The sequence below is a fragment of the Muntiacus reevesi genome, chromosome 14 (assembly GCF_963930625.1).
Source record: "Muntiacus reevesi chromosome 14, mMunRee1.1, whole genome shotgun sequence".
NCBI classification, from domain to species: Eukaryota; Metazoa; Chordata; class Mammalia; order Artiodactyla; family Cervidae; genus Muntiacus; species Muntiacus reevesi.
Window position 1 is genome coordinate 32,421,884 of NC_089262.1, and position 25,671 is coordinate 32,447,554.

Consider the following 25,671-nt stretch of genomic DNA (forward strand, 5'->3'; position numbering starts at 1 on the left):
ATGAATACATGTCTTGAACATCCATTATGAGTGAAACACTATATATGCTCTTCATGAAAAGTCACAGCCTTGCTTTTTACATGCACATTTCTTAGTGCCCTGAAACAATTCACACCACTGTGCTCTGTATGAGTCTGGAAGATATGGTAAGATGATGAATAACAATAAACGTTATGTCAGTGTATTGAACAGTAGATAGAATATTTCATGATACCAAATATTTGCTGCAAAAGATGACTGCTCATCCTGTTAAAGAAAAAGGTAAAAGAAACCTCCAGCCTACTGAATGCCAGGAAAGAATTCCTTAATAGCACTTAAAAAATACTAGTATTTGTCTCTCACATTATAGGAATTTTTCTCATCACAAGATGTATTCAAATGCATGACACTTGACAAGGAAACTGAATATGCAATTGTGTATAGGCTGAGAGGCTGAACCAGATAATTTTCATCTATTTAACTGTATTATTGTCACTAATAATAAACTTGCAGGTATGTTTGCAGGTATATGCTCAAATAAAATTTCACTTAAAACTTGCCTTTTTTTACTGTCCTTCCCTTGTCTCAATTCAGATGATTCGATTTTGACCTTTAGAAGCTGGAGATGTCCAGGATCACCTTGTTCAAAGAAATTATGTGTCAAGTTCTGTTGCCTTTGTTTAAATGCAATGAGGTTTTCCAGTGGAATAAGTTGTGGTTTTTGGGACTAAAGAAAAGAAACAAAAGGACAGTCATTTAAAATTACAAACATGTCAATTAGACAACATGTTAATAAAAACTGAGAAAAACGTTTGTTTAAACTAAGATGTGCAAGTGACAGAACATATCAAAGTTAACAAGTACGATGAGTATCCAGATCTTAAAGTATAAATTATTTTAGAAATCATTTCTGAAACTTTCTACGGAGCATTTCAGAAATTTTGCTAGAAGTCCTCATTTTCTTAATTTCTTTTTCATATTAAGACTCTTCCTTCTTACAATTACAAATGAAGTTAAAATAATGCCTGCTGCTGCTGCTGCTAAGTTGTTTCAGTCGTGTCCTAGCTTGGATTTAAAATTCTCTGGAACTGGGAGGATGCACAGGGGTGGAGATTATGGATGGAACAAATAAGCAATACATTGGTAACAACTGATGTTGTGTGATGGTGTAACTTGGGGTTTTATTAGAATAGTATCTTCAAAACCTTCCAAAAAATATATACTTCTCCACTCCTTCAATTCTTTCCTTTTGTTCATAATATGTTCAGAAGAAAAGGAGGCATGATAAATACTTTTTCTAAGGAATGACTACTTCTTTTCCTGGTACCATTTTAGAATCTTAGAAGGGTAACAGAGAATGAATTACTCAACTCAATCACTGACTTAACAGAAGTAGAACCTGAACAGTCTGAATCTCATTAATCAAAGGTTACAACTTTAAACAGGACTTGGTGGGTTTATAAAGAATTTAAACTTTGTGTTTTAAGTATTTAAAAAAGAAATATATTTTTAATAAGTAAAACTACTTACAGATCTGGGTCTATTTAACAATTTTAACCTGTAATAGATTTGAAGGAAATCATATTACAATTGCTAGGAACCTCAAACAATGCCCTCTCACTCTAGACAGAAACATACACACACTCCCCTACACGTATAAACAAGAATACTGGTCATTTTACTTATTTCTTCTCTGAGCAGGATCTCAGACATATCTATGAAAGAGTCTAGAAAACTCTGGTACTGATGTATAAGAAAGACCTAAAACCTGTGCGCTTAATTGCTTCAGTAGTGTCCAACTCTGTGATCTCATGGACTGTAGCCCACCAGGCTCCTCTGTCCATGGAATTCTCCAGCCAAGAATACTGGAGTGGGTTGCCATTTCCTTCTCCAGGGGATCTTTCCGACCCAGGGATCAAACCCATGTGTGTCTTATGTCTCCTGCATTGGCAGGCAGGTTCTTTACCGCTAGTGCCACCTGGGAAGTCCTAAAACCTTTAAAATACCCAATTATTATTTTAAATCAAACCTGTATGTTATTTCCAATAACAGAAGCATTATTTTTTGAAAAATAAATGTATTAGAGCCTTTCATTGAGTGTACATTTATGCTATGAAAAATGCAGGAATGTGCTTTTGCAACACTCTGCAAAAATCATTACCATATTTTCTGGGCCTAGACATGAATGAAGTAGTGATAATCTTGGGCATTTTCTTTCTTCTGCCATGGTTCTAATAGGTATTGATGGAACTGTAACTGATGTTCTTGAGGTAGAAGAAAACAGGTAAGGAGGTTTAAGTTGCAGGTGCAATAAAGGAAGTCCAGTGGAATTCTGAGAAGATATCTCAAAGGATCCTGGTTTAACATCAAAAATATTTTCTGGTTTTATAAATGTTGTAGAGTCCTGTTGAGGTGTCAAGTTTTCTTGTCCAACACACTGATCCAAGTTCACATGCTTTGGGATTTCTTTAATTATTGTTTCTGCCCATTTTTTCGGCTCAGCTGCTTTTTTTATGGCTTCAGTATTATACTGGCTCAGATTCAAATGGGATATTGAAGTAGTGTCCATTGCTACCTTTGGCAAAGGAGGCTGTGAGAAATCAGATAATCCCCAAGCTTCTCTAGGCTGTGGCAGAGGACTGAAGGGAACTTGAGGAACGAACTCTGTGTGGAAGGAAACGGGCTTAAATTCAGGCTTGGGCTGAAACTGAAGCAAAGGGAAACCATCACTACGTCTGGAAGTATTTGCAGTGGGGATAAGTCTAGGTGTCTGTGGAATGGCAGAAGATGCAGACAAAAGGTGGAGGTGAGTGTTTCCAGCAGGGACTGGAGACAAAGAAGTGGTTGGTAAGCTGTGAGAGCCTGGAGTTAGTCCTCTATTCTGGGGCTGACCTTCTGATTGACAAAAAGGAGCACTCCCATGTGGAACATGCTGGAAGAGAAAGAAAAAACTATGATGTAATTTTAAAATATGTTACAAACTCCTTATTTTGTAAATAATGTTCAATATGTGTTACAGTGGGTAGAATATAATAACTACTAAATAACTCATTTACTCAAATAAACAACCACTGAAACTGCAAGGAAAACTTCAGTGGTATTTTAAAATGCATTACCTCTAAGTTTCCATTACTGTTTTCAATGGATTGCACAATTTCTTTATGGCAGTGTGGGCTGTTCTTGTCAGGTTCTCTGGCATTCTCTCCCATGGGTTGTGGTTTAATGAAAAATCTCTCCTTCAGATTTCTACTGGTGTCTCCAACATCATTACTCCCTCTCGTGGGGTTTGATCCTTGGATTCCCACCACATGCACAGACTGGGACTGTTGTAGAAGCTGATGAATATCTGGGAGGTTAGCAAAGGATGATCCTACTATTTGCATTAGGCTCATGAAGTTGATCTGTTGCAGCTAGAATAAAATAAAAATTAAAGAAACATCTTAAAATCTAATGAAAAGACTCAAAGAAGCAACAATTATCTGAGTATTCCAAAACAGTCATACTTCTATCTTAGTAATTAGTGCTGAGTATGAAGCATAGCTGGGAGAGATCTTAAAAAAAAAAGGGGGGGAAAGAAGAATACCTTCCTGTCTTCAAGGAGGAGTTAACTACAACTATGAACTCATAATATGACTTGAGACCATCTGGGAAGGAGTTTACATAAATAGCCCAGGGATCATAAAGGAGTGAGCTGATGGAGCGGGTGAGCATAACTAAATTGCCTAAATTTTTAAAATTTTATTTATTTTGTGGGTGAGGATAATTAAAGAAGAATTCCTAAATGGGTGTGTGAACAGGTTTTCACGAAAGAAAAAAGTAGAGATCAGGAAACAGGAGAAGAGTGAGGAATTCCTGTGAAAGGGCTATTTGAGTGAAAGGCAAAGCTATGCACAGTGGTTCACAAACCTTGCACAACAGAATCACTTGAGGAGCAGTTAAAAGATTCCCATGGCCAGGTCACACCCCATGTCAATAAAATCAGAGCATCCGGGCATATGAGCCAGGATGAGTAGTTGTTAGGATGATGAGGAAACTTCAATGTGCAGAAAAGCTTTTGGATCACTAGTATATACTGGCTTAGATGGATTAGAAAATTTACAGCTAATGAGAAGGGAGGCTAGCAGTGGTTTCCCAGCTGCAGTATGCGTCAGAGTCACCTGAGGACTTGCACTCTTTGATGAGCACCATCTCCAGAGTTTGATTCCAATCGGTCTGGGATGGGGGCCTGACAACCTGTGTGCCAAATATCCAAGTGATGCTGATGCTAAGGGTTCAGAGCCCACAGTCTGAGAACCACTAAACTTGGGAGAGTATGGTGGGAAAAGAGGGAAGATAAAAGCTGTCCTTTATAAAAAAGCCAAGAAGGAAACCCTGCAGGCTTTTTTCTTTTTTTTTAATTTAGGTTCCCCAGATTTATAGACATGGGGCAGTTGGGGGAGGAAAGAGAGGGTGGGACAAATGAGTGAGTAACACAGAAATATTATCGGGATGGGGAATACATGTAAATCCATGGCTGATTCATGTCAATGTATGACAAAAACCACTACAATCGTGTAAGGTAATTAGCCTCCAACCAATAAAAAAAAAAAAAAAAAAAGAAATATATACATTACCATAAGTAAACTAGAGACCAATGGGAATTTGCTCTATGACTAGGGAACTCAAACCCAGGCTCTGTAACAACCTAGAGGGGTGGGATGGGGTGGGAGGTTCAAGAGAGAGGAGACAGAGGTACGTCCATGGCTGATTCATGTTGATGTATGACAGAAACCAATACAATATTGTAAAGCAATTATCCTTCAACTAAAAACAAATTTAATAAAAAGTGGAGGTTCCTTTCAATTACAAAAGAAATACATGCTTATTACATAAAAAAGAAGCATCAGAAAGAAAAAATGATACATAATCCTATTCCCAAAGATAACTAGTATTAACATTTTTAGCATGTTTCCTTTTACTCTTTGTATTTTAACACATGATTGACATCACAGAGTATATAAATTTGTACCTGAAATTCATTGAAGATTTTTAGAACAGAAAAGTAACAGTATTAGAACAATATCTGGAGAAGATCTCAGAAATGCATATTTAAGACAATAGAAGTGTGAAGTTCTAAGAATCTAAGGTTGGCGCCAGTTATAGAAATTGCAAATATGGAGAAGGAAGTGGCAACCCACTCCAGTATTCTTCCCTGGAAAAAGGCACGGACAGAGAAGCCTGGCGGGCTGCAGTCCATGGGGTTACACGACCAAGCACTCACACATGGGAAGGGTGGAGGGAGACGGGTTGGTAGCAATACACTGGTAAAACCAAAAAAAAGAAAAGAAATAGACACACAATGTGGGCAAAAGAATCAAGACAACACTGAATGTGCACAGTGAGAGAGGGAAAGATGACTCCAAGGCAGCGACTCTTAACCTTCTGCGTGTACCAGAATTATCCTGAGAACCTGTTAAATATGCAGGGCAGCGACCAGCAAAGACTCTAAGTAATCCAGAAAACAAGTTTGACAAATGCCTCTAAAACTTTAAGCAGGGGACTTCCTGGCAGTCCAGTGGTTGGGGCTCTGTGCTTCCACCGCAGGGGGGCATGGGTTCAAGCTCTGGTCAGGGATCTAAGATTCCACACGCAGTTTGGCCAATAAATAAAAAATAAATAATATGTGAAAATCATAAACAAAAAATTAAACTTTAAGCAGGTAAGATAGGTGATGCTACTAAAGAGAAAAGGGAAATAAGAGACTCAGAAGAATAAGAATAAAATCAGTTTCAAGAAGTTCCACAGTGACCCAGCAATCCCACTGCTGGGCATACACACCGAGGAAACCAGATCTGAAAGAGACACGTGCACCCCAATGTTCATCGCAGCACTGCTTAGAATAGCCAGGACGTGGAAGCCACCTAGATGTCCATCGGCAGACGAATGGATAAGGAAGCTGTGGTACATATACACCATGGAATATTACTCAGCCATTAAAAAGAATACATTTGAATCAGTTCTAATGAGGTGGATGAAACTGGAGCCTATTATACAGAGTGAAGTAAGTCAGAAAGAAAAACACCAATACAGTATATTAATGCATATATATGGAATTTAGAAAGAAGGTAACAAAAATCCTATACGCGAGACAGCAAAAGAGACACAGATGTATAGTTCAGTCTTTTGGACTCTATGGCAGAAGGCGAGGGTGGGATGATATGAGAGAATAGCATGTATATTATCATATGTGAAACAGATCGCCAGTCCAGGTTCAATGCATGAGACAGGGTACTCAGGGCTGGTGCACTGGGATGACCCTGAGAAATGGGATGGGGGGGAGGTGGGAGAGGGGTTTGAATGGGGAACACACGTACATCCATGGCTGATTCATGTCAATGTATGGCAAAAACCACTACAATATTGTAAAGTAATTAGCCTCCAATTAAAATAAATAAATGTAAAAAATTAAAAAAAAAAAAAGAAGTTCCATGGGATGATGGAGCATGCTGAAAAAGTCTTTGTATCAGGGCCCATAAATTTAAAGAGAAAATTAGTGCCCAGAATTACTGGTATAGAAATGGTACACTGCGTCACATAAAAAGATATAAAAGTGAATGTAGAATACATGAAGAAAAGAACAGATGTGAGGGGAATCAATGTACAAGGAATACAACGGAAAAGGGAAAGGGAAATAATTTTTTAATTGTTGGCAGACAGAGAAAAGGATAACCAGGTGAGAAAAAGATGACGGAAGGCAAAGCGAACAACACTTTAAATGCAGGTGACAATTGCAAACTAAGCCAACATTTGGTTTGAGGATGAGAAATATGTGGTGACAGGTTGTGTTAGAAAATAAACTTCAGATACCTTAGAGCAGGGGTTGGCTGATCTGCTCAGCCACCTCACTGTTGTCAGCAACTCTGGATCCCCAAGAGCTCAGAAAAAAGAAGTTATCAGGAGAAGTAGGGAACTCAGTTGAGACCGTAGACCCTAGAATTAGAACTTCTGAATAACAAAGGAAGAGTGCCCAAAGCAGAGAAACCCTGCAATTTAATTTTAACTTTTCAGACTCTGGAAGTTTGTTCATATTTTAAAACCCGATGTATACACCACATACCATTACTTGGTTAAACGGAGATAGGCCTACCTGGACTAATTTAAACATTTCATCTTGGAGCATTTGCCTAACAGAATCAGAAGACTGTGATAACTGAGCCCTGGGTTCACTTCTCTGGGTTGGCTGAGCTGCTGGTCCAGGTGTCTGTGAAGCCACTGTGACTCCATCTGATGCCAAAGGTGGAGCTGAGGAAGATTTCTCTTTACACGCAGGGACTGGAGTACTATGTGGAAGCATATAAATAAAAAGCACACATTAATCAAGAAAAGAAACACATTAGCTGTTTATGAGCTGAGTATTTTGATCCTACTTTTTTATTCTATTTTAAAAGCTTTCTGGAAGTTTTCAGGAAATTTAAACCCTAAAGCCTATCTCACTGTATCCCTCAGCCCCCAGACACATTTGTCATTAGCAGAGCTGTTCATTCAAATGCCATAACTAAGGGACATGCTGTGTGAGAAAAGAAACTTCAGATACCTTTGAGCAGAGGCTGGCTGGTCTGCTCAGCCACCTCACTGTTGTCAGCAGCTCTGGATTCCCAAGAGCTCAGAAAATGAGCCACGGCCATGGCCCCAGGCCTATGGTGCTACATGCCGAGGACAGCTCACAATTTATCTTACTTGCCTGGTCCCTGTAGGCACCTGAGTTTGAGACCTGTGCAATCATTCTGATAGCTGGACAGACGATGAAATTTGGCTTAGGAATATATTTCTTGGATCAAATTTAAAGATCCAGAGTGGATTTAAGAAAACTGTGGAAAGTGTGGGTTAAGAAATATGTTTAACTCTGGGGTTCCCTGGTGGCTCAGTGGTAAAGAATCCACTTGCCAATGCAGGAGACATAGGTTCAAACCCTGACCCAGGAAGATCCCACAAGCCACGGAGCAACTATGCCCGTGTGCCACATCCATTGAGCCTGTGCTCGAGAGCCTGGGAACCACAAATACCAAGCGCGTGTGGCCTAGAGCCTGCACTCCACAACAAGAGAAGTCAGCGCAACGAGAAGCCTGAGCATCACAACTAAAGGCTAGTCCCCACTTGCTGCATCTAGAGAAAAGTTAGCACAGCCACAAAGAACCAGCACAGCCAAAAATAAATAAATGTATTTTTTAAAATATGTTTACTTCTAACATGGGTAGAGCAAACTCCTGCTGTTCTTCAATAAATGTGAAACAATAGTATTGTGACTATTTCATTTCCAAACAAATCAGAGAGTTTACATTAATAACTAAATCCTAACAAAAAATGCTCATTTAGAAATAATAATTAAAAGTCAAAGTAAGTTTTTGTTTTAAATAAAATGACTATTTGAGGATGATTCCTTAAAATACAGGAGGTATTCAATGTTTTATAAGTTAATCAATTTAGGGAGCAGGTACTATCATGTCCAAATGAACTGATCACTGTCTCTAAAAAGAAAATAACATATTAAACTGTGTTTAGATTTATTTGGATTTACACTCATTCCCTTTCAGCAAGAATATGAGCCTTTTTATTAAGCGTGTGCTCAATAACAGAATTCTATTTGGGAGATTCATGAAGAACAGACATTACAACTTACTTGCCTGTTTTAACACAACTTTATTGGCCTTTGTGTTTTAATAAGTAGCACAGAGATAAATTCTAATTATGGAGAATTTTTCTAAAGCAAATTTATGCTGTATCATTCTCTGATTTCAATACCATCTATACACTTCAACCATTGGAAAAGAAATTCAAAAGACAAAACTGGATGACTATTCTCTGAAAGAATTAAAGGCATTTCATATTTCAAGAGGAATCTGCTAAAGGCTGAACATGAGCAAGAACTGCCTCTTTCAATAACATACCCATGATCTCTCTTTTTCGGAAGAGACTTGTTCTAAAATAGTTCCTGCTTGTCTTTAAAACACAACTGTTACAGGAAAATCTTTCAATAAGAAATGTAAAGTTGTCAGAAATGGATACCTATTTCGATCTTTCAATGTGTAATGTTGATTTCATTTTACTCTCTTAGTTTTTGGTCAAGATGTTTAGTAATTGTTTCAAAATGTTATAGCAGGCATCATTTTATTCTCTTTTCTATTTGTAATTATATCAGAATGGTACAGTATGCAAAAATGCTTACCTAGAAACTTCTGAATTTGTATCTACACAAAATGAATGAGGAATGATGTGTTCAAGATCTGTAGAGGCTTCGATCATACTATAATTAAAGATTAATAATCAATTAGGAAGATACTCTTCACATTATCTAACATACAGGTGATCTAAGCTCAGCCATCTAAGAGTCTAAACATCCTCTAATCTTCTGTAATGCTTAGCTCATAATTACAATCTATTTACATTTGTCTCCATAGCAATAGTAAGAGATTCAAATAAAAGCAAAGAATATGTCTGGATGGCTTTAATACATGACTTGAACATTATTAAATGTTTGGCAACAGAAATAACAGAATCTAAAATGAGTGGAAATGAAGTTAGCTGGGACCTCAAACTTCACCTGGGAAGAAGCAGACACTTTGCTCAGGACACTACAGAGCCCATTATCACATCTGAAACTGCAATGACTGGTTTTTTATTAACAGAAATATTTATATTACTTGTAAAGACACAGGACACTAAACATATTCTTTTATTGATTATTCACAGAAGGCCTGAACAAAATTTGTACATAAGAGAAAGAAAATTTAACTGAGTTGCCTCCCTTAGTCAAAGTAATTCTAAAAATTCAAAACGTCAAAAATTCTAACAATTAAGAAATCATGCCCAAACTGCAACATATGAAAACTGTCTTCAGCTATCCTTGAAGCAATAATAAGCTAACAAGCAGTGTATGTGTCCATCAAAGCCCTGTGGACAGTGTGCAATGATCATACCACAATAGTGAAAGATCATACACATATGTTATGACTAATATGATTCTTTACTTTCACCCAATAAAAATGAAACTAGTAGGGAAAGGGAGGGCCTTAATTAGCTGGTGAATAAACTCTGGGTATTTCTAGCTATATTTTAAGACTGATAGTGATAGCAGCACAAAAGTTATTTTAGACATCATTATTTACCTCACTCTATCAAAATTTAGAAGTATAACATTTACCATTATACTTTTGCTTTACTTTTTTTATACTTTTTCATTACCATTGCTGTTAAACTGAAGCTACCATTTCACCAGGAATGCAGTTTCACTGTAAAACATATACTGTCAATTATGAGGAAAAAGAATCCTCTTCATCAAGTGAATCCCAAGTGAGCCCTGAAAGCCCCCCAGGCTTTTCCCCCTTACCCTTTCTGTTCAGTTGATTCTTCCTCCATACATGTCTCCAATGGTCCTTCCCTTGGATACTGAGCCTCTCCTGTGGATTGCTGCTAAAATTAATAGTACCCAAAAAAGAAAAGAGGTGAAACAAACAGGTATTGTTGTCTTTGGTATCCTGGGTTTCACATTAGCCACTCGCCTGAACAAAAACAGTCTGAAAGCAAGTGAGAAACCAAACACTGAAATGTACTCCCGGTCCTGCTCTGACTAGATCTTCATCCTGTGATGCCTCAAGCCCATCACCTTAAGCCACTGAGCATATTAAACAGCAAAGACAAATGATGCCACTAGAAATCATTTACAATGTATTTATGACGTATCTGTAAATTACACATGCATTACTACCTAAGTACAACAGAACTTGGAACAACTTGGATTTGCACTGAGCAGGTACACTGATACGCAGATTTTTTTTCCCCCAGTAAATACATTATTACACAATATGGGGGTTGGCTGAATCCACACCAGGCCCAGGAACCAATCTTCTGTGAACACTAAGGGACGATTGGACGTGCATTTTTGACTGCATGGAGGGGTCGAAGCCCCTAAATGCCATGTTGTTTAAGGGCCAACCATACACTATGAAAACAACTAGAAAATGAGAAAAAAAAGAACAAAAGCTAATCCCTCTTAAAGGAATTGTTTCAATAATTAGAAATGTCTGTGTCTTACCTGGAACTCTAGTGTATAGAGTTTTGAGAGAACAAATAATACATAAAAGTGCATGTATGTGCAAAAACTGCACACTACTGATGAACTTACACATTCTGAATAAGGAACACTTGCAGCACTCTTGGCTAAATTAATTTACTGCAGCAATTTATGAAATTAACACTTCATTGCCTGAAAGTATTAGATCTTACTAGCAACAGAATTTCTGTGAAAGAAAAATGCTGCATGGCTATACTTTACAATTCACAGTATACTTTTAAGAGACAATAGCCTTGGTTGGATATACTGAATAAAAACACTAGTGTTACCATAGTATGATTTAAATAACTTTAATATTTACGAAGACTTCCCAGTGACTCAGTGGTAAAGAATCTGTCTGCCAACACAGGAGACACGGGTTCAATCCCTGGGTTGGGAAGATCCCCTGGAGAAGGAAATGGCAACCCATTCCAGTATTCTTGCCTGGGAAATTCCATGGACGGTTGAGCCTGGTGGGCTGCAGTCCCTAGAGTGACAAGAGTCAGACACAACTGAGCAACTAAAAAACGACAACAATCCATATTTACATACTTACCTCTTCTAAATGCTGCGGTAAGGTCTGCATCTGCATATAAACGGCGATATTGGGACTTTCCACAGGTTCTTTGGCAACCTCTTTGGGATCCTCTATGGGGAAACAAGAGGGAAGAAAACACAGACCTTTTGAAAGTTAATCAATCTACTTTTCAGAAGGTTCGGGAATATTACAGGAAACATATGATGGCAGAAACATTTCCTAGCCTCCTTACAAAAATATTTTTTAACACCTAGAGACAACCCCTCTTCACCAAGTGAGTTCAGATACACCTTGAAAGGGCTTATATCAGTGCATATAATTCTATATAAAGCTCTGAGAGTTGCTGTTTTACAGAAGTCTGCCAAGGAAAGGTTCACAGAATTGGTTCACAGAAATGAAGAGACTCATAATAATTAACACAGCAAGGCAAAAGACCCCAAACTCAGGTTACAAGTTAATATGCTTAACATTTCAAAAACATTAAATTCTCTTTAAACAACTGGATTTAGGCTATTTTATAAACATGACAATATAGATATAAGACTAAGTTATCTCATAATCATTCACCCTATCAAATCAGTAAGGTCAAACAAAAAGATTAGCTAAATGAACTGACCTTCACACTCTGATGGGTATATATCCACTTCCTCCTGTGTAAATGCTTCTACTTCTATAAGATCCTCATCGATATCTACAAATTCTTTTTCAGTATCATCAGTGACAGATATAATCTCATCTTTGGTTCCTTTTATTTCAGGATTTTTTACCTCTGTTGATATTCTATTGACAAAAATGAAGCAGCTAAAATCATAACTCATACTTGGGAACAAAGAGTTTGCTTTCAATGGATTCAGTTAATTGAAAAAGAATAAACTAAGCTTTCATACTTATGAGGTCTTTGTTGAACCACATGTGGCATATAGCAGAATATCAGTAAAAGGTTAAAATGAATAAAAAATGAATTTGAAAAGATTTAATGAATAACTGAATATCCCATTTTTATTTACTCAGATTAGAATAATTTCAGCTTATCTAAATTTCCCATTCCCATAAAAGAATCTTCCTGCTACCAAGCCTTTAGCTTTAGTATTCAAGGACATATTCCTCATAGTACTACATATTAAGTAAAAATGGATGAGATGGTTAGTTCAACTTTGACACAGGAAGTCAATGAACATAATAAAGGGATCTCTTGGGATGAATTTGCTCCTGTCTCAGAAGATATACACTAGACTAACATGGAAAGAAACAAAATTTGTGATGTATTATTAAAATATATCAGAAAGCACTCCTTGCTGCTTCTCTAGTTCAAAGAAATGCTTGTTTCCATAACTTTCAAGAGTTCAATTCTCCTTCAAGACCAAACACCATCAAACAAGGTATCTATAATCAGCAACTTACTTCAGGATACTCTGACAGGATTCATTTTGATCATTTATTTCCTCAGTCCTGCCTTGAGTGGATACTGCAACGGGACAGCCAGCATTTGTTTTATAATCACTCTCTATACTGGGTCCATTCTGAGGCCCAGGGGAATGATTCTCTAGCACCTAAAACAAACCATTTATAGTACTTAATATTCATTACTGAATCCCTTACTTTTCATTATATTTTTAGATTATTAATACTTTCTACAGAACTTCTCATTAAGTCTCTTACTCATTTATCAAATATTCATTGCATTTCTCACACTCAGTATCTGATGCTAAAGCAATGGCTGACTCATTATTCCACCTAGAAAAAACAACCTTGACTACCTTGAGTATTCAAAAGAAATCAGCCTTACAAACTTGAAAAGTATATCACCAATGTTTTCAGGCCATAGGACAACAGAAATAAAAATGTAAAGTTGCTTTCATTTCACTTTATTAAGACATTCAGTAATATAAATGTAAAAACCACTTGGAATATCACTTAAAATTATCTCTTTTTTTATTTTGGCCATGCCATACAGCTTGCAGAATCTCAATTCCCTGAACAGGGACTGAAGTGGGGCCATGCCATGGACAGTGCCAAATTCTAACCACTAGTCCACCAGGAAACTCCCTCTTTTTCTTTTTCATAAACACACATGAAACCTCAAAATCTCACAGCCTCTCTGAAAGTACTTTAACCCTAATAAATCATTTCTAAGAATTAAAGCAACTACTTTAAAAAATTAGGTGATACAGATTATAATTAGCATTGTCATCAATTCTGCTACTTGTTGATTCTTTATTAGGTAGGGAAGTATAAATACAGTTTTAATCTAAAATAAGAATTTTAATTTGTATCTAATCATAAGCAATTCAAGCATTTACCTTAATGATGGCATTTTTTGCCTTATATGTAGCAAAATAGGGTTGCTCCAAAAGCCACAATGATGTAAGAACGGCGGCTGCGGAGGTCTTTACACGAATGACAGGACTGTACTCACAGGGTGGCTCAGTGAGTCCAGAATCACAGAGCAGTCTTTTATCAGACCATCTTATCATCCATTCCAATAGCCTTCTTGTATTGCCACATGTGTTATTTAGTGCTACAGGAAGATCTCCTTGAGGGTTAATATCATTGCATTGAATTGCTTTGAAAATACATCTTCTAGTTTCAGTGGATTTGGGAATGCAAACACTACGGTTTGACAATCTCTGTATAAAAGTTTTCTCTGCCTTGTCATCTTGTATTCTATAAACTGACTTCTGTTTTAAACCGAACAGCCCACTCTTCCCTTCATTTTTATTGACTTCATTCAAAGGATTCTCAGAAAAATGCCTGATCCCTTGATTAGCTAGTACAGAAGCTGAAAGTGTCTGGTTTTCTGATTTTTCACACTCATATGACTCAGGAGCAACAACAAAGCAGGAGCCGGCCCTGAACACATTCTGGCTTTTGCTTTTGCCCTGACGTCGTTTTAATGTTGTATGTACATCAAAAAGTAAAGAATTAAGTTCATGTTCTCTAAGATATCCAGAAAAACTAGTTAGAAATGGAATGCCAGCATCCTTGGAACCAAGTAGGTCTCTTTCAAGAACATAACTCAAGAAGAGTTCAAGGAATTTAATATATTCGTCATCGTCACGTTCAAATTCCCAAACACCTATTACAGGAAGTGCATTTTGTAATAACTTTTCACAATCTTCTTTTCTTTTAGGGTTTTCCTTTTGATTACATATTTTCTTTTTACCTTTGGGCTTACCAGTCAATGCTAAGTCCATGTGATTTGGGACACTTCTGTAGCAAAAAAAAAGTTTGAAAAGATAAAATTAAAGATCATTTAATCACTAAAACTGATTGACAATAAAAACTCTCTCCACTGTTTAAGTCATACCTATCATTTTTTAATGCTCTGATTACCTGTCTTGCAAATGAGGGAACTGGACTAAATGATCTCTAAACACGTGTTAGAACTGAACATTCAGAGTGCAAAAATTATAACAGTAATATCAAAAGAGAAATCTGATATTAAAAAAGACTAAAATGTGTTCACAGAAATTTCACTATAAAAAAAGACTTTTTCTGGGCAAAAAAAAAAAAAACAAATGGTCCTCTAACAAGTCAGAATTTGGGAATATAAAATCAATAAAAATCACAAGCCACCAATACACATCTTAGTTTATGGTTTCCAGTTTCTCTCTTGAATCTGTCCCTTTCAGTTTCCCTGTGTAATGAGCAAGGAGTAGGACTGCCCTCAGGATTCTTTAGCACCCAAAAGTCACGTATTTTTTCTGAACACTTTCTGCTGCTATGAAACCTGTTGGGCAGGCACCTAGCCATAATTACTTTTATTTTTTTTTCCATAATTACTTTTAAATCTGTTTTTTTTCAACATGGTTTACAGGGGAGAACACAGATCCCTAGTTCCCTCAGTAAAAGAAATAAAGGTTTCAGTTAGGCACCTGGGCGGAAGCCACCATACCTCTTCCTATTAAGACTGCATAGCAAGCAGCCTCCAAGGTGTTCCTGTCTAACACTGCAGTTGTCTGGTGGAGCAAGCACACCATTCAGGACACTGCTAGCTATGGTCTCAGCAGATGTTTGAAGTAGACACCATTTCACCTAAACAAGATACGACTGACTATATAGTTCTTCAGTCATGAGAAGGATAAATTGCATTGTACATACTGGAATTATAAAGGAAAAAAATCTGTTTAAATCAAAGTAAAAGAGGTTAAAATGATAAGCGAGAATTTCTCGACAATTTATAGACAAGCTTCAAAGATGAATGTGTAAAAAAAAATGGATGTTCAAATTCCTGCCATGAAAACCCTAAGAACAACAGAGTGGGCTGCCATTTCCTTCTCCAGGGGATCTTCCCAACCCAGGAACTGAACCCAGGTCTCCTGCATTGCAGGCGGATCCTATACTGATTGAGCCCCCAGGGAAGCCCCTAAAAACAATATAGCTAACCAAATAATCCTTAACTATTTAGGTCTAAGATTACTAAAAGAACTAAAAGTCCTCCAGTAAATTCTAGAATTTCATCTACTCATCTTATTTTATACCTTCAGATGGCAAAATTATTTAGTATCTCAGTAATACTTTAAGTCGATTTTCAAATGCAAGGTCTCATTTTACACTTCTGACATTCCTATGAGTACAGCACTTATCATTCATTGTTAATAATACAGTCAGTGAGGTTGCTGGGAGTAGAAGTCAGGTCAGCAGTTGCATGAAAATACTTTTTTCCCCAAAGGAAGAGAATGTTTTCTACTTAAAGAGATCTCAATTGTACCTTCGATAGAAATGTGTCCTGCTTTTTTCTTCAGCTGACAAAGTTTCTGAGAGCGTATCGGCCGTATCTGCATCACTGTGAGCCAGAGAGCTGCCCAGTTCTGTGAGTGTGCTCCTGCTCAGACTAGTTCCCAAGGAAAACCTGTCAAAACCTGCAACCTCGGCTGGCTGTTCTTCTTCAATTGGCTCCCATATATTCATTTCGAAAGAACCTATATTTCTCTGCACACGTTTTAGGGCTTTCACCCTCACTTTATGGATAGAATGCATGATAACAGACATCATCTCCTCTGTTTGGGGACCTAGAAAGAAAAGAACAAAAGTCCTTACAGTTCATTAAAATATTTCAACTCAAGACATAAGGGTATCCAACTCTGGTCCCCTGCTGGGAACATGAAATCTAACTGAGGGCTTAGTTTCACAGTCTTATAGATCATGGCTTCTTCAAAACTTGTTAGAAAGTTACAGTCCATAATTTTAAGGTAGAAGCTAGGAAAAGTCCATTAAAGAAGAATAAGTGGGACTCCATAAAAAAGTATTCCCTGGAAAATGAAAATGTTAGAAGTAATTTATTTCAAAAATCAGATAATTATAAAAAGAATCAGTAACATTTTTCTCATTCCCACAAACAAGAGAAAATAAGTACATTTTTATCCAAAGAACAAAAAAACCTGTTTGACTTCAGATAACAAGAAACTGTTACCAGTAACAAGAAACAGTCTATGGGATTGCAACAGTCAGATGCGACTTAGCCTTAGCGACTGAACCACAAACCATACAACAAGAAACCACAAGAAGGGGAGTTTTTCAAGACTGCCTACAGAAAATTTTTAAATATCATTAATACATAAACAGGACATTTCAGGGATTTCAAAAATGTCTTAAAAATATAAATCACCAATAGAGTATAAGTATACTAATGCAATGCCTAAGCATAGGATATTACTAGACTTAAATACTATAGTTCTACAGAGAGCAATTTGAATTCTTTAAGAATGTCCACAACAGTATGAATTTACAGAAATAGCTCATTTACTGTACTTCACAGATACTGCAATTTGTAAAAAATTGTAGGTAAAGGTTTGGGGCAATCCTTCATCAAGCAAGTCTATTGGCACCATTTTTCCAACAGCATTTACTCACTTCATGTCTCTGTGTCACATTTTGCTAGTTCTCACAGTATTTCAAACTTTTTCATTATTATGATATTTGTTATGGTGATCTGTGATCAGTGATCTTTAACATTACTATTGCAAAAAATTATGATTCACGATTATGATTATGACTCAGATAATGGTTAGCATGTTTTAGTAATAAGGTCCTTTTCAATTAAAGTTTTATATTAATATATTGTCTTTTTTAGGGCACACTTAATAAACCATAGTATACTGTCAACATAACTTTTATAGACACTAGGACCAAAAATATAAATGTGACTTGCTTTACTGCAATATTCACTTTATTAAAGTGGTCTGGAACCAAAGGTATAATATCTCCAAGGTATGCCTGTACTTAATGCCATTGAACTGCACATTTAAAAACATTAAATTTGATATTATTTATATTTTTCTACAATAAAAAATTTTCCAAAGGTCATCTTGAATATAAATAACTGTAAATTAGAAGCATAAATAACCATAAAAGGAAAAAACTAGTTTTCAATAAAATATCTGCATTTTATATATATATATACATGAAGCATTATATACTCATTTTATATATTTTATCTTGTTTAATCCTCTTTCAATATACATTCATAACAGGTATTAATATACTCATTTTACAAATAAGGAAAAGAGGCTCAGAGATGCTGAGCAACTTTCCTATGGTCACATAGCTACTAACTGACAGACATGACATGAAATCAGTTTTGTATGATTCCAAAACAACAGAATTGTTGATAGTGTAATGAGGAAGTACTTTGCCTTCTCGTACTCTTCATCTCGAAAGAGAAATACATAAAACATAAGCATTAAAAAATAAATGCTTTCAAAGCAAAATGAAAATCTTCAGCAATTTATCAGATGCCTAAGAAATGACAAAAATTACCTTTCACAACACAGTGTCTGAGTCTCTGTTGAAGAGAGTGATATTTTTCTCTTAAAGAAACTCTTATGTCCTCAGGATTGGGAAATGCCTTCACAAAAATTTCTGCTACCTTCAGAAAAATTTTAAAATGAGTTTTATAAGTAACATCATCCTTAATTAAAACAAAATTAAAATTCTTTAAAGTCTCTGATTCTGATTTAATTTATTTTCACCCACCTTTCTGATTGGCGGAAGTTCCGCAATGAGGCTCAAAATCAGATCCTGAATAAGCTCTTCAATATTAGAAAACCGAGAGAAGGGCAACATCCTGTAAGCCCATTCCACTGCACTGAGACAGTGCTCAACCAGACCAGCGTCAAAGTTCGCGTCCAGGTCCTGTGTGGACACCGAAAGGGCCATTAGCTTTCGCTTTAGACAGACTATAACGATTTAATGATTTAACGGAATGCAGTAACAAACAGTAAAATATTCTATCAAGCAATAATTTCCCAAGTAATATTTATGCATTTTTCTTACTCTTGTGCAGTTAGTACCTTCTTTTCCTCCATACTTTCTCTTGCCTTCTGATACTGCCTGCAACTATAGGACAACTTATCACGGATATGCAGCATCCAACACAAAGCACAGAGTTCTCTGAAGCAACCTAAATCAGGAATGGAAAGATGAGAGGAGACTGCATGAGTATATACATCAATATTACAACAACTTCACCTCTGCTGGTTATTTTCCAAAATAAATGCTTTTATACTGTTGATTATAAAAGAAACATGCTCATCCTCAATACTTTGTATAAAAGTTGTGGAGATCCTTACAGAATTTTTACACATATTATTCCAGAATATTTCACACTTGCCAGTTGCATGAAAATATTAAAAAACACTATACAGTAAATATACTACTCTATTTACTAGTAGTTTACTTGCTTTAAACTTAATAGTATGTTGTGGATATTTTTTCAAAGCCAATACATATAGCTCTACTTAACAGTGTATTGTTAATTTATTTGAAAAATCATTTATTGATAGTTTAACTTAAACTTAAGCTTAAACTTAAGCTTTAACTTAAACTTAACTTTAACTTAAGCATTTAAGTTTAAAATTTTTTAATACTAGAAATATAATTTCCAATACAAAACAATTTTTATCAAAAGAAATACAAGTACACAAAAATATATAAAATTATACTATCTATTCAATTTTGCAACTACCCCTCATCTTCCTGCCCCCCCCCCCCAAATAATGTATCTTGGATATAGTTCCATGGTGGCAACACACACACACTACCTTTTCCTTATCAGTATAGTATTCCATTACATGGAAACGTCCCCAAATCAACTATAAAATATATCATTATTAATAGTTAGGCCTAATTTCTCAGCAAGCAGTTCATTCTGGACAAACCTATTGCTTTAACGGACGCCTCATCAAGCTTCCGGTCTCCGGCTGCCCCAGGTCGAAAGAATGCCACACCTCCTTTACAGTAATTAAGTAATGACTCAGGGAAAGGACTCAATGAAGGAAGGGACCCTTTCATGCGAATCTGTAAAGAGAGACAGAATATGTTAATTACCAGTCACATAAGTTAGTTTTTAAGGAGATTATGAAACAACAAACAAGGCATGAAAGATAAACCATAGAGAATGGAAAACATAGCACTGTCCCTATACTATGTAAGAAAATAACACGGAAATCACTCATACTTACACAAACTTAGTGGACAAACTCAACAAATTCACTGGCTAAGTCTCAAAAAAGTTCTAACCAAATTAACCTCTCTTGTCATTCAGTTTTTACCTAAAAAGTTTTGTATGAAAAGAACTTAATGCTATTTATCCTGGCTTTCCCCAAAGAAATAATAAATTTAAGTGTCTATGTGCAGAAAAAAAGTATATTTACATACATAACTTTTTTTTAAGTTTTTTTTAAACTTTAAAAAAAAGTTATGTATGTATGTAACTAAAAAAAAAAAAAAGACAATTATAGTCATCATATGGCAACTCCTGATAAAATAATGACTCTAGAAAGGATCAGTAAATGCCAAATTAGGTAAAAGGTCGATGGACCGGTGAGAACATGACCGTGGGTGGAACATGAGCCAAACTCATCAATCCATCTCACTATCCTGATAAGTGAAGAAAGAAGACACAGGTGCCGCACGATACGCTGCAACAGGGGAGTCCACAGCACCACTACTGAAGGATGGAATTCTAAGAAAATGTGAACCTGAGTTTAATCAAAACTGGCTACCTTAATGAGGAGAGAGTCATTACTGCCTTGTAAGAAATAAAAGGAAAGAGGAACACATTAAATGACACTAAATGAAAAGATGATAGACAAATCCAACATGTGGTTCAGAAACAATTCCCGAGTCTAACAAATCAAGGAAAAAAAAAAAAGTCAAAGGAAACTGACAGAATAAAACAAGAAGGATCTAAGACACATAAACCAGGGAAGAAAAGAGTTAGCAGCAGGCTTGTGATCTATTTTCTCCCTCTCCTGTTCACTTACAGAAAGACGTGATCTAGTCAAGCCCCCTGGTAAGCACGCTAAGCACGTCTTCTTGTCAAACAAATTAACGGTATTTACCAGAGGTAGAGAGTCTGTCTAGTCTGGTTATGAGAAATAAATTTAGAATATATAGATTTATGGATTATGAACCCCTGAAAAACACAAGCTATATAATTAAAAAGATATAAAAAGGAGACGTTAAATAACTGAAATAGCTCCCTTTTGTGTCATGGTGTTAAACAAAGGCCAGGACACATTCTTCAGCAGTGAGAAAAGACTTGGAGCAGCGTATACAATTCCATCTTTCCAGGTAGGTCAGTAGTAAAGAAACTGCCGAGCAACACAGGAGATGCAAGAGATGTAGGTTTGATCCCTGGGTTGGGGAGATCTCCTGGAGTAGGAAGTGGCAACCTATTCCAGTATTCTTGCCTGGAAAATTCCACTTGGCAGAGGAGGCTGGTGGGCTACAGCCCAAGAGATCGCAGAGTCAGACACAGCCGCGTACAGCACAGCACAGAGCAACAGTGCATGCAATTTCAGGTTTCTCTACATTTCATCTGCACCTTTTGGCTACCTGTATCCTTGAAATTATTGGTAAATTTTGATCCATGGATGGAAAACATAGGAGACAGGCAGGGTGGTCTAGTATTCCCATCTCTTTAAGTTTTCCACAGTTTACTGTGATCCACACAGTCAAAGGCTTTTGCGTAGCCAATGAAGCAGAACTGAATGTTTTTCTCAAATTCCCTTGCCTTTTGTATGATCCAATGAATGCTGGCAATTTGATCTCTGGTTCCTCTGCCTTTTCTAAATCCAGCTTGAACATATGGAAATTCTCGGTTCACGTACTATTGAAGCCTAGCTTGGGGGATTTTGAGCGTTACCTTGCTAGCATGTTAGATGAGTGCAACTGTACAATAGTTTGAACATTCTTCAGCATTGCCCTTCTTTGGGAATGGAATGAAAACTGACCTTCTTTGGTCCTCAGGCCACTGCTGAGTTTTCCAAATTTGCTGATATATTGAGTGCAGCACTTTAACAGCATCCTCTTTTAGGATTTGAAATAACTCAGCTGGAATTCCATCACCTCCACTAGCTTTTTCATAGTAATGCTTCCTAAGGCCCACCTGACTTCACACTTCACACATTCACTGGCTCTAAGTGAATGACCACACCATCGTGGTTATCAGTTCATTAAGACCTTTTTTGTACAGTTCTTCTGTGTATTCTTGTGACCTCTTCTTAATCTCTTCTGCTTCTGTTAGGTCCTTGTAGCTTCTGTCCTTCACTGTGCCCACCCCTGCAAGAAATGTTCCCTTGGTATCTCCAGTTGTCTTGAAAAGATCTCTAGTCAGATGTTCTAGCGGAAATTTATTTCTAGGCTCTTTCAGGTTGTTTGCAGAATTCTGTTCCATGTGGTTACAGGACTCAGGTCCCCCATTTCCCTGCTGGCTACAGGTTGGGGGACTATTAGAAGTTTCTAAAAGCTGCATTCCTTGGATATTGGCCCCCTTCAAAGCCAGCAAGGTTGAAATGAGTCCTTGTTACTCTTCTAATCTTCCATTGTGAGGCTTTTCTCCTGTCTTCCTTTTCCACATTTCACTGACTGACTCCTCCACCTCTCTTTTTTGCTTCTAAGAGGTTACCTGATTACACTGGGTCCACCAAGATAAACCAGGATAATGTCTCTACTTTAAAATCAGCTGATTAATACCATCTGAAAAATCCCTCAAGCTGAATTAAATCAGTATCTAGATTTATGTTTGAATAGCCAGAAGACAGGAATCTTGCAGCTATTTTTAGAATTCTGCCTACTACTTGTACTATGCTTTAACCTTATACAGTTAACTTATTATTTGTAAAGATTTTCACAAGGAAGAATATCTTCAGCAGAGTGGCTAATTTTAAGAGAATCTATAGTCTTTATCTGCTAGTTAAGTTCATTAAAACTAGGTTAAGTGAGATTATTCTCAGAAGTTTGTAAGACCAAACATAACTTAGAACTTTAAACAGTTTTCTACAGTAAGCAACTTCTAAAATAAAGTTTCCTATAACAAACATTCAGGCTCAATAGATCTTAAAACTATCAAAGACAATCTTTCAATAAACACTTTGCCCTTCTTAGTAAACATACTTAAAAACTTAAAACTTCGGAATAACAAGTTATAAAAGAATATAGTTTTATATTTTTATGGTGGCTATAAGCAACTTTCACAAATATTTCTCTCTAAAAACAGGATAATTTTCAAAAACTTGATAAACAACTTCTCAGGGTCTCTTAGGGTTTCTACTAGAAAAGAAGCCGTAAACTCTTGGTACATTTAGTAATTTAACCAACAGCAAAATTTAAGATATTTGGGGCTAATAATATTTACTTCTACATTTTATAGAGACAGATGACTGGCCTACAAAAGAACTGGATCTGGGTAAGGAACACAGAAGTAGATGTCCCATCTGGCTGCACATCAGATAAGAAGCCAGCTACGTCTCAGCTGAAGTCAGCGTAGAGGAGGACAACAGCCCCTGAATCAAAGTGAAGTGCACATCTCAGAAGACAGGAAGGGGGAGACTGACCGGTGGAGACTACTGCAAAGCAATACTTAGCCAAGAACTAACTTTCCACGGTTTGACCCCACAGAGGCCCGCAGAGAACAGATAACAGGGAAGAAGTGGGGTAAACCCAGAACTGAAATTAAATCTTTAATAACTGTGGGGGAGGAAAGTAATTGGCTGAAAAAAAAAAGTAACTGAAATTTCCTGGGATTAACTGACTAGATTATACTTTCTATCATCAGACAGGAAGGAGCTAACACAGAGCTCCAGTTCAGAGTCCTTATCTTTCAGCAGAAAGAACTTGGTCTGTCCAGGATTTCATCCTGTAAGCCAGTCTGAAATTTATGGATTTATGGAGCAGGACTCCTTGGAGAAATATCACAATTATAAATACCAATAAGTATTAGTATATTTAAAATTGTTCATGCCAAGTCGCTTCAGTTGTGTCCCACTCTGTGTGACCCCATGGACTGCAGCCTGCCAGGCTCCTCTGTCCATGGGATTCTCCACGGAAGGATACTGGAGGGGGTCGCCACGCCCTCCTCCAGGGGATCTTCCCAGCCCGGGGATCGAAGCCGAGTCTCTTGTGTCTCCTGCACTGGTAGGTGGGTTCTCTACCACTAGCGTCACTGGGAAGCCCTTGTTTAACAGAGTGTTACCGAGTCTAAGATTGTACTGCTTGCCTCACAACAGGCCAAGAATTGACAGATGAGTTGTTGGGGAAAGGAATAACGACTTTATTTAGAAAGCCAGCAAACCAAGAAGATGGTGGGCTGGGGCATCAAAGAACCATCCTGCCTGAGTTAGAATCCAGGCTCCTTTTGTACTAAAAGGGAAGGGAATAAAATCAAACACTTCCCGTTCCCATCAGCCTCTGGAGAGCGTGTGTTAATTTCTCCCTTCCCCTGGTCATTCACAGGTAGGCCTGGTCAGGATATTTTCCATGAACTAAACAAAGGTGTTTTAGCTTAATGCTCATGACTTGGGAAGCAAGGTTCCCAGAGATAGGCCATTATGTATAATTTAAGCTATAGGCAACATCCCTATAGTGATTAACTCGTAACAAAATACAGAAGGTTCTTCCCTATTGCAATAGCACACAAGTGACTAAGACCTTTCCACACCTTTTGCATGACTTTTCTTGCCCATCTCAACTGCAAGATGTACCACTGTGCTACAGGAAAAGAACACCGAGCTGCCCGGAAAAGCAAGAGAACACGCTGAAGGATTCCAGACACCTTTTGGCGATTATCTTTTTCAGCTTTTAAAAGAAGATCATCACCATCTTCCTAAAAAAAAAAAGAAAAAGAAAAAGAAAGAAAAAAAAAAATTAGTAGCCAGGAAAATGGAAACTTAAAATGTTAAAGTAAAAATAAAGATAGTGCTTCTCAGACTAGACTATTCCTGGAAATTCACAAAGTTTTGAGGCACAGCCTCAGAGATTAACTACAGCTATTTCCAGGGTCAAGGAAACACTTGTCTTACACCTCAGTGTAAAGGGAAAAATAAATCCAAATCCAGTTCTTTGGCTATAACAGTCATAGCCCACCGTCCCTGACTTCACTGGGGGAACATTACAGAGATAGCTCCTTTCAAAAAGAATGCCTCTTCCCTTCCTCTGCCTAGAAAAATCCAATTATATTTCAGTGTCACCTCTTCTGTGAAACTCTTCCATTCTGTGGTATTATGGCAATTTGCTCAGATTTCCATTGTAGCTTTTACTAATTTATTCGTGCTAATTTATGTATCTGTTTCCCACACTATTGAGACGGGTCAAGAGCAAAGGCCTTGTCATCTACTGCACAAAATCCAACGTGTGGTGAGATCCAATAAATGTTTGTTGATTCAATACATGATTCAAGTCAGTAGCTACAGATTAATTTTCCACAAATGAGATAATGCAAATATTATGAACATTTACTTCCCTAACATTTTTCTACCACTGCCACTTCTTAAGAATACTCCGTTATTTTGGTGGGGGGGCATCTGCCCCTTTTTTGCATATCTCAATGATTCAGGAAGAGCTGAATCATGTCCCCATGTCCCCATGTCCCCAGCTGCCAGGGAAGGCCATAATCAACTGCCAAACAGCACTGCACATTTAGCCCTAGTCGAGGTGTGTGATTCCAGGGCTGGCCAGTGACCTTGATGGGTCTCACAAGAGTAACTCTCAGTACTCCTGCTTGGATGCTGGGAGAGAAATACTTTTACTGCTTTTCTCTCTCCTCTTCCCACTCCCTTTGGGCATG

The 25,671-nt window shown here is 37.1% G+C and overlaps 1 protein-coding gene across 11 annotated transcripts in view; it reads right to left on the minus strand.

Moving 5' to 3' along the window:
- CPLANE1 (ciliogenesis and planar polarity effector complex subunit 1) overlaps nt 1–25,671 on the minus strand; it is a 104,809-nt gene that overhangs the window by 49,814 nt on the left and 29,324 nt on the right. For 8 of the 11 annotated variants that reach the window (XR_010658983.1, XM_065905210.1, XM_065905207.1 and 5 more), the window contains 16 exons: nt 24,547–24,711; nt 19,763–19,901; nt 18,896–19,005; nt 18,579–18,737; nt 18,363–18,471; nt 16,315–16,615; nt 13,904–14,813; nt 13,005–13,153; nt 12,220–12,383; nt 11,622–11,713; nt 10,343–10,425; nt 9,182–9,259; nt 7,106–7,298; nt 3,096–3,389; nt 2,141–2,911; nt 540–706 (listed from right to left, as the gene is read on the minus strand). Coding sequence is in view for 10 of the 11 variants with exons in the window: in XM_065905210.1 (XP_065761282.1) it covers nt 540–706; nt 2,141–2,911; nt 3,096–3,389; nt 7,106–7,298; nt 9,182–9,259; nt 10,343–10,425; nt 11,622–11,713; nt 12,220–12,383; nt 13,005–13,153; nt 13,904–14,813; nt 16,315–16,615; nt 18,363–18,471; nt 18,579–18,737; nt 18,896–19,005; nt 19,763–19,901; nt 24,547–24,711 (3,884 nt within the window). In the remaining variant the exon portion in view is untranslated. The remainder of the gene's footprint in view (nt 1–539; nt 707–2,140; nt 2,912–3,095; nt 3,390–7,105; nt 7,299–9,181; nt 9,260–10,342; nt 10,426–11,621; nt 11,714–12,219; nt 12,384–13,004; nt 13,154–13,903; nt 14,814–16,314; nt 16,616–18,362; nt 18,472–18,578; nt 18,738–18,895; nt 19,006–19,762; nt 19,902–24,546; nt 24,712–25,671) is intronic. The other 3 variants (XM_065905212.1, XM_065905209.1, XM_065905213.1) reach the window with 2 other exon arrangements.